This window comes from Gobio gobio (genome assembly GCF_949357685.1).
Source record: "Gobio gobio genome assembly, chromosome: 1".
Lineage (NCBI taxonomy): Eukaryota > Metazoa > Chordata > Actinopteri > Cypriniformes > Gobionidae > Gobio > Gobio gobio.
In genome coordinates this window covers 86,556,205-86,569,232 of record NC_137097.1, presented here as the reverse complement: position 1 = coordinate 86,569,232, position 13,028 = coordinate 86,556,205, and the positions used below count along the sequence as shown (strand labels likewise).

Here is a 13,028-nt window from a genome sequence, read left to right as displayed (position 1 = left end):
CACAGCTTTTGAAAGAGTGTATAATAATCGCATTTTGCTTCACCTAGACATATATAATGTATTCCTACAGATTCATCGCTGTTCTCACACACACTCGACGATCTGTGGGTTTGATTGGTCGTGTCTGTCTGGCTGTGTCCGCGCGCATGCGCGTGTTCGACTCGTTCTGTCTGTCAAGATGGCGGCGCTCGGTGTGTGTCGCGGGATCCTGAAGGAGATCCGGATCGCGAAGGGTTCCGACTACAAACACACTCTCATTTATAAATATGTGCTGGAGCAGTTCAGGAGGAACCAGGTAACAGCGTGTGTGTGTGTGTGTGTGTGTGTGTGTGTGTGTGTGTGTGTGTGTGTGTGTGTGAGAGAGAGAGAGAGAGAGAGAGAGAGAGAGAGAGAGAGAGAGAGAGAGAGAGAGAGAGAGAGAGAGAGAGAGAGAGAGAGAGAGAGAGAGAGAGAGAGAGAGTGTGTGTGTGTGTGTGTGTGTGTGTGTCACTGAAGAGACTCGTGTCATCATAACAACTATACATGTATATCCATATATCCATCAGATCTTTATTGAGCGCTTTATTGATCATGAATTTGAGCCTGACAAGTTTCTAATTATATTATATTTATGTAATATTTATTTATATCAATATATAATATTACTATAATTAATATTGTACAAATATTTTAATATATATACAATTACAATGACATATTTCTGTTTTATTTATAAAAATAAAATAAGTAAATAATTATAAATAAATATTTTAATATATCAAAATATAATTCAGAATATATTTATGAATAATACATTTGTTATAAATTATAAATATGATATTAAGTATATTAATATAACATTTTTAGTAAATGTTTTAAATATGTTCAAAATAATTCATAATTAAGTATTATTAAGGATTATTTATTATTCTAATATGAATTATAAATTATAAATAAATAATCATATGTATAATATATTAATGTAAATATTTTAATATTAAAATATAATTACTATATTGTTTAGTAAATGTTTTAAGTATTTTCAAAATATTATAATATCAAATTGTTATTGATAATGATAAAAGTATTATAATTTTAGTGTTATATATTATACTAATATAATGTAAATATTTTCACTTTTTAAAAATATTTTAACACAAAAATTATAATTAATAATATATTTATATTTTAATTATGAAAAATAAAACCATTACAAATGAAGTATAGTATATTATTAATTTAATAATTTGTATATTATGTTATTATAAGTTTATTACAATAATATGTTCCATGAATAAACATTCATGGAACATATATTATTAGATTAGTATAATAAACGCATAATATGTAAACACAGTGTGTGTGTCCACAGTAAAATCCCCAGTGTTAAATCAACATTGCTCAGAATCCCTGAAGGAAAGAGAAACACAACTACAGCTGACTTCAGCCACAGCCTGAGATTAAATAACAGAAGCTCTTATTGAGAATGAATTGAGTGATAATTGAGCATTAGTGATGAACACCTGATGATAATGAGCAGAATCCCTGAAGGAAAGAGAAACACAACTACAGCTGACTTCAGCCACAGCCTGAGATGAAATAACAGAAGCTCTTATTGAGAATGAATTGAGTGATAATTGAGCATTAGTGATGAACACCTGATGATAATGAGCAGAATCACTGAAGGAAAGAGAAACACAACTGCAGCTGACTTCAGCCACAGCCTGAGATTAAATAACAGAAGCTCTTATTGAGAATGAATTGAGTGATAATTGAGCATTAGTGATGAACACCTGATGATAATGAGCAGAATCACTGAAGGAAAGAGAAACACAACTGCAGCTGACTTCAGCCACAGCCTGAGATGAAATAACAGAAGCTCTTATTGAGAATGAACACAGGTTTAGATGTTGATGATGTATTGATAATGTGATTATGGAGATCAGTGTTTCCTTTAGTTGGGAAGTTTGACTCTCGGCTTTTAATGTGCGTTTTTGGTTTTTGTAACAATGTTTACCAAAACACACAATTTGATATAGCTTTTGTCATCATAAGGTAAAATGATTGATCTCATCTCTGACCAAAAGTGGTAGTTCACTGTTTTTCTCTATCATCTATCAATCAGACATTCTGAATATAGATTTTTAAATACAGTCCTGGACATTTTAAGACACGCAGAGACATCAAGAATCAGCATATGAATCTATGGTGACATGCTTTATGCTTTATGTTTTATACTATGGTGGCTCCCAGAATGCATTGTGGCATGAAGTATGTCACCATAGATTCATATGCTGAGTCTTGATGTCTGTGTGTGTCTGAAGATTTTTTTCCCCATAATAATAAAAAAATCTAAATTCAGAATGCCTGTAACAAAACTATTGTTGGTGATTAATAACATATAACCACTTCTGGTCAGTGATAAGATTAGTGAATTATTCTACTTTAAGATGCTGGAAACTAAATTATCTGATCATCTTTCTGGCTTTCCTTGCAACAGATTACGTGTTTTATTAATACTGTAACAAACCACAAACGCACATTAAAAGCCGTGGGTCAAACTGCCCAACTAAAGGAAACACTGATCTCCATAATGATGACCACATTATCAATATATCATCAACATCTAAACCTGTGTTCATTCTCAATAAGAGCTTCTGTTGTTTAGTCTCAGGCTGTGGCTGAAGTCAGCTATAGTTGTGTTTCTCTTTCCTTCAGTGATTCTGCTCATTATCATCAGGTGTTCATCACTAATGCTCAATTATCACTCAATTCATTCTCAATAAGAGCTTCTGTTGTTTCATCTCAGGCTGTGGCTGAAGTCAGCTATAGTTGTGTTTCTCTTTCCTTCAGTGATTCTGCTCATTATCATCAGGTGTTCATCACTAATGCCCAATCATCACTCAATTCATCTCTTAATCATCTCATTAACTTTAACTCTCTGTAGAGTGTGTGCTCTGAGCAGTGTTGATTTAACACTGAGGATTTTACTGTGTGTGTGTGTGTGTGTGTGTTAGTTGAGTGGACGCATGCGGTCAGTGTTAATGAGCAGTGAAACATGAGCGTCCGCACATGAAGTGTTTTTCCACATGAGTGTGTGACGGCCTCAGAATGTGATCTGTGTGTTTCAGGTGACCGGGGCTCAGTTGTGTCGTGCTCAGATGGAGGCGCTGCACGCGGCGCAGATGTACGGCTGTCTGCTGAGCTCCACGCGTCTGCACCTGCACCTGCACCAGCGCTATCACGCCCGCGGAGAGGTGCGGACCGACCAGGCCGCAGGACTCGTGGGGCTCCGGCTCCCGACGCAACCCGGCGGCAAGGGCTGGGAGACGTGAAGACCCGACCTGTGTGTGTGTGTGTGTGTGTGTGTGTGTGTGTGTTCATCTCTCCTCTGAGTTCTATCATCCTCTAATAAACAAGACTGACTTTATAATCAGTGTCTGTTATTGAAGAACACACTCTCATGCCACAGAAGAACCTTCAGTGGTCAGTTCTCTCTTACAGTAAAGAACATTCTCACCATTGCGATATCTTAGAGAGACATGCATTTTTAAGCTTTAGTATGTTTGTTTGGTGTATATAAAGTGTTACATAAGATTATGACTATATTATAACTAACGTTTCAAGGCAGTTCACATCAAAACAGCAGCTCTGGGACGCTATCCTCACATCCTGCACACAAACTCTCCAGAAACTCCAGCTCAATGCATGCAAGAACTGTGAAGGTGATATTAAAGAAGGGGTCGTATGTTAAGAGGGAACTCGCCCTGTTGCGATGATTTTGATTTCAGTAAACATGACCACCTAATGCCGCAAATGGCTGTTTTCAGTTCTTTACGACCTATAAACTGCAGTGCTTGATAATGTGGCACAGTGCATTTTCAGCTTTTATTTTTGATATAAATACTGTTATCATTGGGAGTTTGTTCAGTAAAGATGGAATTATACTCTAATGGTTGATAATTATACTGACTGTCATTTGCATTGACTAATTATGAAAATCAGATAAAGATATCATAAGAATTTGGAATGCGGTGTAATTTCTTATAATTAGTATATATATGAGAGTAAAGAGAACATGAAGTTAACAGAAGTTTAGAGAAACATGTCCCGATAATTCAAAGGTTAAAAATTAATGTAATGTTATCCAGTATTTAGTTACAAATTGTTATACATTTTTAATGTTTAAAAACCCTGTATTGTTATTTGGCGCTTAAAGTAAAATCTGTTACTGTGGAATACAAGTTACGAAACCTTACATATTAATGGATTATTAATGGAAAGTCTTATTTAATCCTCCATATGATGGTTTATGTGCTCAGATTATTTCTATTGATGTATCAAGACATGGTTTAGTGCTGATTATTGACATCCATCATATGTCACGCGGAGAACATAAAATAATTAGATAATGAAAGAGATTAACAGAATATTAAGGGAATGTAACAGGACGGCTAGGGGAACGTTCTGCAAACCTAAGAAACATAATCATATTTCCTAGGGATGGGTATCCATTCAGATGCTCTGATTCGATTTAGATTCAATGAATATAGATTTAATACAATTATTTATACAAATCAACAGTGAACATAAGTTTACAAATGGTTAATTAATAAAAAGAAATTAAGAGCCACAAGTTTGTATATTAGACACTTTTTATTTTAGGCACATTAAAACAGAGCTATATTTTTGCAGGGGATAGGGCTAGATGGAGGCAGATGAGTCGCTGTGGCGACCCCTAAAGGGAACAGCCGAAAGAAAGAATTTTGAATTATATATATATTTCAATAGGGCCCATCAAATGTTTGATTACCCATATTCTTCAACATATCTGCTTTTGTGTTCAACAGAAGAAAGAAATTAATACATTAATAAATGTTGGCAGAATTGTAATTTTTGTGTGAACTAACCTTAGGTTTTAGACCTTTAACACTGGACTAACTGTGGGTTCAAAGTACAGTAGCACTGCCTCATTGGAAACTCAATTTTTTTGGCAACACAATTGATTCGTGGATCGATATTGAATCGACCACATTTCAAAAACATTTAATTTTTTTTTTTGGCCCAGCCCTACTATTTCCGTAAGGAAAACTTCCCTGGCTAAGCAAAAAACAAATGTTACAAATACATGTTTGGGAACCCCGAACTAACATTCTGAGAGCCAAAGGTTGTTAAAGGTTCTTAATGGAGCCATCAATGCCAATAAGGAACGTATTGTTGAGAGTTTATTGTGCCTAATAATGGATTTGAGTTAGTGTTACTCACTGTTTCCCACAATGCACTGCACTCGATTAAATTTCCATGAATAAACTGGAACATCAGCTGATAATTGAAGAAATAAAGAGATTCTGACTGGTGAAAAGAGTGCACATCCTCAAACTCATTGATTTTCTCCACAGGAAAACTGATTTTTAACGTTTAAAGTCAGTCGTACTGTGAGCTGCGAGGTTATTAATGGACGGTTTGTGCTTCTGATAAAGCAAAGAATCATGTTTAACAGTGACATTCCTGGAGAGAAACTACATTACCCATGATTCTCGCTGGAAAAGCACATGAGATCTGTTGACTTTAGCCATCTTTGCTGCATTATATGCCATTGGAGAAAATTCGAAAATGAGGCAAAAGCTGTTTTTTCCCAAAGTTCTCATTCCTGTAACTCAAGAAGTATTAAATATATTTCAATATAATTGAACACTCTGGTTCTCCACAAACATCTGGTTTGGTATGGTCATTTTTAAGGCCCTATATGGTTCATTTCCTGAGGTATGGGCATCTCAATGCGGCTCCATGAGTAAATTGTTGAATATCGCCCATGTTCAATGGTTGAAAACCAAATGTGTGTCTCCTTGCACCAGCTGATGCTAATTATGTTGAAAGGGCAATGTCTGAAGAACAAATCATGTCATCTTCTCTCAAAACACATAGAACATGCTTCTGAGTGCCGTAAATCCACTGAAATGGTGGCACATTATCTTAGTAAGTGTTACCGTTCCTTGAGCGGGAACGGGACGCCAGGCATGCCTACCGCGTCTTACACCGGACACTCTGAAGCTGTACAGACGGCCTTTTTATAGAGCATGCCAGCGGGCCAGTGACATCATCACTCCTCATGATTCAGATTGGCATGCTTCAGGCGCCGGTCGCGCTGGGGGCGTTCCCCATTGTGTCATGATGACAGCCTCTCGCTCCCTTGAAAGGGCACCAGGGTTATATTTATAACCCGAGACGAGGTTTAATGCCTCAAAGGAAAGTGTGTTTGCATTTCTAGTTTCAACATGATTGGTTCTTCAGACATTCCTCTTTAAACACAATCATATGTGTGCAAAGTGAGCCACATTCGGTTTTCAACCAATGAAAATGGGTAAAATTCAACAATTTACTCATGGAGCCACATTCAGATCTCCATATCTCTGGAAATGAATCACATAGGGCTTTTTACTTACAAATTAACATACCAACAGAAAAGTTAATTAAGAACCAGCATCTAGAAGGATATTCCGATATCTTTAATACTTCTGGAGTTACAGGCGAGCAAACTTGAGTCAAAGAAACAGCAGAAGTGCTTATTCCCCATGTTTGAGCGCTCACCGTTGGCATATAATGACACACAGATTGATAAAGTCAACAGATTTCACTAATAGATCCACCAATCTCTGAGTGAGAATACAATAATGATGCTGCCATCTTTCTACAGTCATGTTTACACCCCTGAGAGTGTGCTCCAGATCTCATTCTGAGCCTCCTCTACACAACAGAGCATCAGTGACACTGAATGACCCTGTTTTGTCTGTCTCTCTCTCTCTGTCTCTCTCTCTCTCTCTCTCTCTCTCTCTCTCTCTCTCTCTGTCAGTGTGTAGTTTGATTGATTGAATGTGGCGTTTTGTCTTCGGGCGTTAATCTCTCCGTCCTCTGTCTCGCCTCGTGTGACTGAGTCACTGCGCTCCTCACCGTATAACAGTAATAATAATCTGCACTGTTTCCAGCTGAAAGCAGAGGAGGAGAAGAAGGAGGAGACGCACAGCCCTCACATGAGAGAGAGAGAGACAGAGAGGGAGAGAGAGACAGAGAGAGAGACGACACACACCTGATGAAGCCGCTGCATTCAGCATGTTCGGCATGATCAGAAACTGGCTGTTCGGAGCCACTGAAGAGAGCGAGTATAAACTCCTGAGCAGCGAGAGCAAGGTAACGCACACACACACTCACACACACACACACTATAATAACAGTCATGCATAAATAGTTGAGTCTGAATGGTCCTCAGATCACGTTCTGCAGCCTTACACACTAAACATCTGCTTGTGTTTGTATTGTGGATAAATAGAAGCTCATCTTATAAACTGAGACCATGTTCCAGCTCTTATTACATCCCAACATCAGAAGAAAGAAGTGAGATGGTATATTTTACCAACAGATATTCAGCCTGTTGTAGGAGCGTTGATTGTTTTTCGTTGTGATTTTATATTCATGACAATTTAACTCGACTGTCACGTTATTAATAATAACTTATTGAAATGATAAAGTACTGCTGTAAGTATATCATGCTATTATTATTGGATTGTCTGGATGTTCATGACAATTTAACATTCCATGACTTTGAGCTAATTTACATATTTAATGCATGTATTCAGTCTGAATGGAGATTTTTCATGAAAATCTTGACGTTGACGCTTCATTTAAAGATATAATGTCATGTTTGCAGTGACACCTGATCATTTACACGCGTGAGCTCATGTCACGTCAGGACTAACCTCAGAGATTAAGCTGAAATGTCACACAGGCATGAGATCTGCGTCGTTAAAACACTCTTAATTACAGCTGACACACAATACACACACACACACGGGGCTGTGTGTGAGACGCGCTACACGCGGTCAAATATGAATAATTAAACACACCAGCTAATATTAGCAAAGCAGCATTAATTACACAGTCCAACTGACACCTAGACAGACCATAATTACAGCTCACACACTGTGATTATTATGGGATGGCGTATCACTGTTGCTATGGGCTTCCATATTATGGGCTGTGTGACTCACGTGTGTGTGTGGCTGAAGGCTGAACACATGAAGACTGACTCACCGCTCTCTCTCTTTCTCTCTTGCTGTCTGTCGTTCAGGATGGGGTGAGTTACGAGGTGCGCCGCTACGACGCGTGTAAGTACGTGTGCTTGAGTCTGGAGGGGCGGAGCTTCGATCAGGTGTCAGGTGAGCTGCAGCGGAGGCTCCTCACCTACATGAGTGGCGGCAACAAAACAGGTGAGCCAATCAGAGCCCTGCAAACAGACACACAGCCAATGGCGCATCAGCGTTCTGTGGGAGCTTGTTTCCGCAACGGAATAAAAACAATTCTTACACTGTGAGCATATCACCGATCAGGCATAACATTATGACAGGTGAATAACACTGATGATCTCTGTTAGTGGGTGGGATATATTAGGCAGCAAGTGAACATTTTGTCCTCAGAGTTGATGTGTTAGAAGCAGGAAAAATCGGGCAAGCGTAAGGATTTGAGCGAGTTTGACTTGGCCTCCAAATTCCCCAGATCTCAATCCAATCGAGCATCTGTGGGATGTGCCGAACAAACAAGTCCGATCCATGGAGGCCCCACCTCGCAACTTACAGGATCTGCTGCAAACATCTTGGTGCCAGATACCACAGCACACCTTCAGGGGTCTAGAGGAGTCCATCAGAGACCGGTCAGGGCTGTTTTGACAGGGACAAACACAATATTAGGAATGGTCATAATGTTATGCCTGATTGGTGTACATCTCAAATATATAATTAAAATATTATTGCAAGAAAAAAAGTCAGAATTGTGAGATAAAACAGCACAACAATCTCATGATTTCATGGCAGAAACAAGTTCCGTAGTGTTCAGTTTCAATCCCAAGGGTGCATCCTATGTGCAGAAGTAGTGGCACTACTCCCTAAAGCCAGTGTGGGCACTACACCAGTTGCTCATTTCTCTTTGATGCAGTCCATCTCTGCCCCAGCTACATCCTTCAGACAGGGGCATATTTGCCCAAAATAACTCTCATTAGCCATGCTCTGTTGCCCAAGGAAGCTTAGGCCCTACTTACAACTCCAATAAATAATTGGGAAGGGAGGCAAAGAAGAGAAAGGGACGCTTATGTGGCCCACCTATAACTCTACTCTACCTTGGCTTGAGTAAAGGCACTCTCTGACCCGCTATAGCCAGTTAAATAAGAGTGATCTACCTCTGCTGTCAGCACTTGTGAACACAGATCATACTAAAACAGGCCCCATCCAAGGGGAAGCATGTAGCCCTACTTCAAACCCCAACAAATAGTTGGGGAGGGAGGTAAACAGAGTAGAGGGATGCTTGCGGACTGCGCACCATCATTTCTATTACCCTGCATCAACCCTAGGAAGGTACCAGTCGAGCGTTTAGCCCTCCTTAAAACTCCTATTCATATTTGGAGAGGGTGTTAAATAAGAGCGTTCTGCCCATGACAACTCTCATCTGCCAAGCAACCCATCCACAGGGGAGTGTACAATTCTACTTTAGACCCTTTCATAGGGGAGAATATGAAAATGGGATGCTCTCGCACTCTACCATCCTAACTCTTCATCAGCTCTAACCCTGGAAAAAGGTACTTTTAGGGGATCAGAGCTTGCCAAGGCAATCTACCTAGGCTCACAGACTCTCTGAGATACGCCAGTCCAAACCTTGGAGCGGCAGGTGAAGGGATCGCCCTCCAATGCCTTAACTCAAAGAGCAGAGTGCACCGCTTTCCATAATCAAGCACTGCTCAGAGAAGTGCAAAGAAACACAGCAGAGAGAGGGGTTTTCTGTTAACTTGCTCTATCCCTGGTCCTACAATTTGGCGACAGTTATAATAATAATAATTAATAATCTGTTAAATTTATATAGCGCTTTTCTAGGCACTCAAAGCGCTTTTACATAGAAGAGGGGAATGTCTTCAAACACACCAATGTGTAGCACCACCTGATGATGATGCGACGGCAGCCATTTTGTGCCAGAACGCCCAACACACACCAGCTGATGGTGGAGAGGAGACAGAGTTATGAAGCCAATCAGGATATGGGGATGATTTGGAGGGCATGATGGACAGGGGCCAATGGGCAAATTTGGCCAGGATGCAGGGGTTACAACCCTACTCTTTATCGAAGGACATCCTGGGATTTTTAATGACCACAGCGAGTCAGGACCTCGGTTTAACGCCTCATCCAAAGGACAGTTGCTGTAGCTACCACGGGACAGAAAGGGAGTGTAAAGAGTTTCAGAGCTGACTGAGATCCCGGCTCTACAACACCTCACTGGCAGACCAAAGAGGCCAAAGTGTGAGATCGGAGCATCAAAGATTTTTCCAAGGCAACTACAGCAACCTTTGAATGGCCGGATGTCATGGGATGCAGGGTCCAACTGGCCTGACCCGCCACCACATATAAGGGGGTAAACAGAGGAGGCGGACTCATTTGATCATATCTGCCTCTTCTCTACCCACCTGCAACCCCACGATCGAAGCCGTTCAGCAAACACAGGGCCTGAACCATGATGAGCAAACACTTGCCATCCCACAAGAGGGGAGTTCAGCGCATTCAGAGCGGCTTCCTGGCTTCGCAAGAAAAAAAACGTCAGACTTGTGAGATTTCGTAGCAGAAAAAACTTCCGTAGCGCTCAGTTTCAACCCCAAGGGTGCATCCTATGTGACTTATATTGCAAATAGAGTGGCACTAATCCCTAAAGCCAGTGTGCAAAGGCACTAGGGCGAGACCTTTCTCCCCGTCTCTGCGGGACAGGCCTATACACAGCATAACCTCGGTTACAGCCTCGCCTCATTACCTGAGACGCTCTGAACCGACATGAGAGCAGGAGAGCTAGCAGGAGAAGTCCAAAAGGGGAAAACTCCCGTCAGGTTCCTCCCCGTGCTCCATCTACAATCCTCACGATCAGTCCCTCCCTGCAGCGGGACCCAAACCGTGAGGCGAGACGCTCGACTCTCATCCCTCAAGAGAGGTGGAGCTCCACAATGAGTGCATTCAGTCCCTCAAGAGCCGAAACGCTTGATTCCCGTCGCTCTTAGAGAATCAAGCGAGAACAGAGCTTCCTCCCGCGAATGCATCGCCATGAGAGCCTCCCAGTCCCTCGAGAGCCGAACGGGCTCCGATTCTTCTTAAGGCAAGCTCACACATGAATCGCCATGGTGCAACGAGATCCGGGGGTTTACTCGCAGATGCAAATCCAGCCAAAAGTCACGTAGTCTGAGCTTGCCTTTACACACGCTTACCAACCAAGCGGCTCCTGAAGACAAAAAAGCTGATGAGGTGTGACTCAGGCACTCATACAGGTGCTGGTCATATAATTAGAATATCATCAAAAAGTTGATTTATTTCACCAATTCCATTCAAAAAGTGAAACTTGTATATTATATTCATTCATTACACACAGACAGATATATTTCAAATGTTTATTTATTTTAATTTTGATGATTATAACTGACAACTAAGGAAAATCCCAAATTCAGTATCTCAGAAAATTAGAATATCACTTAAAGGACAACTCCGGTGAAAAATGAACCTAGGCGTAATTAACACATTACCGGTTACCGAGTAGATCGTTCTCTGGGATGCGTTTTCATGAAAATCGAATGTAAAGAGTTTTATCTCTAAAAACAGATTAGCTAATAACGCTAGTATATGGGGCATAGAATAAGTAAAATTAAATCGCTAGTTAATACCACTAACAAGGCTCAAAATAGCCTCACACTAACACGGGAGCATAATGAGGGTCCCTACATGCAAACCGAAGCATTGAGAACTTTGTTAAGCATACAAACAGTTTAATAAGAAGATACTTTATAAAGACAGTACATTACGTGTATACAGACAGGAGCCATCTCGACAAGTCGAGCCACGAACGCTGTGCTAAGTGATGAACTGTGACTTGGAATCTCATATGGTCCGTTGTTTCCGGAAGAAACCACTGAACGCAACAGAGAAAATAAATAAAAATAAAAAACTGAACGCAACTGAGACTGGTGCTTCCAAAGGATACACACTAAAGAGATGGCGAATTATTCAACCGTGGCTCGACTTGTCGAGACTGTTTTCCAAGATGGCTCCTGATTTATTCAAACGTACAGAGCCGAATTGTTCATATCTAACGTGTCTTTATCTCTGTGTTGCGCAGGTGAGGTCATGAACACGCCCGTCCCCGTCATCTTCACTGTCTTCCCGCGTGACGACGGCACGTTGAATCGGCGTCTGGTCGCCGCTCTGCGTATCCCATCAAGCTTCCAGACCAGCCCGCCCACCCCGACGGACACTTCCATCCGGATCGAGGACCGGCCCGGGATAACCGTATATGTCCTGTGCGTACTCTCACCCGCCGGGGTTTAACCCTTGAATGCGTGACTGTTTCGCCAAACATTCTTACATACTGGGGTCTTTAGCGACCCGGATCTATATCTAACACGGATAGATCTATACCTGCCGCGATAATATATAAAACTCCTGATATTAGAGCAACAATTACAGAAGAATAAAATTAAACATATTTCATTACCTTTTGGATCTTGTAAGGGTTCGGTTTGAGCAGATGTTTTATCCCATCACCACTGTCCTCATCAGAGCTCATTTCCCAGTACATTCTGCATCTGGATCATATTCACCATCTCAAACATACTCTTGAACGTCTTGAAAATAAATATTTTGATCACTGACAGCTTCCTTCACCAGATCCATCATCAAGTGACAGTAATATGTGACTGTGTTCAGTACTTGCTGATTTCAAGTTTTGCAAATTATAATTATTATTGTTTTGTTTTCAGTCTGAGGTAACTATGACATTGCCACCTTGTGGAATAAAGGTGAACTGCACGTGATTAGACTCCCCCTGCAACTGCCTCATCGACACGGCATCTCAATAAACCCGTCTCCAGCGTGTTGACTCAGATTGTTCGAATATTACAATTAAATAATACTTAAATCGATATGTCATCCTCAATAAACCCGTCTCCAGCATGTTGCCTCCGATCATTCGAATATTGCACTTTAATA

At 40.7% G+C, this 13,028-nt stretch overlaps 3 protein-coding genes across 3 annotated transcripts in view; 2 read left to right on the top strand and 1 right to left on the bottom strand.

The window, feature by feature from the left end:
- The window catches only part of LOC307132212 (nuclear factor 7, brain-like), a 222,040-nt gene that overhangs the window by 50,478 nt on the left and 158,534 nt on the right, over positions 1-13,028 (bottom strand). The window lies entirely within an intron of this gene.
- Positions 167-3,412, top strand: fmc1 (formation of mitochondrial complex V assembly factor 1 homolog). The gene is made up of 2 exons (XM_079826679.1): positions 167-295; positions 3,111-3,412. Exons 1-2 carry the CDS (start codon positions 179-181, stop codon positions 3,312-3,314), a joined length of 321 nt encoding a protein of 106 aa, XP_079682805.1. The 5' UTR covers positions 167-178; the 3' UTR covers positions 3,315-3,412.
- The window catches only part of LOC307132382 (heme-binding protein 1-like), a 7,435-nt gene continuing 1,322 nt past the window's right edge, over positions 6,916-13,028 (top strand). The window contains exons 1-3 of the mRNA XM_079826645.1: positions 6,916-7,164; positions 8,102-8,240; positions 12,160-12,340. Of these exons, the coding sequence (XP_079682771.1) occupies positions 7,087-7,164; positions 8,102-8,240; positions 12,160-12,340 (398 nt within the window). The 5' untranslated portion in view covers positions 6,916-7,086. The remainder of the gene's footprint in view (positions 7,165-8,101; positions 8,241-12,159; positions 12,341-13,028) is intronic.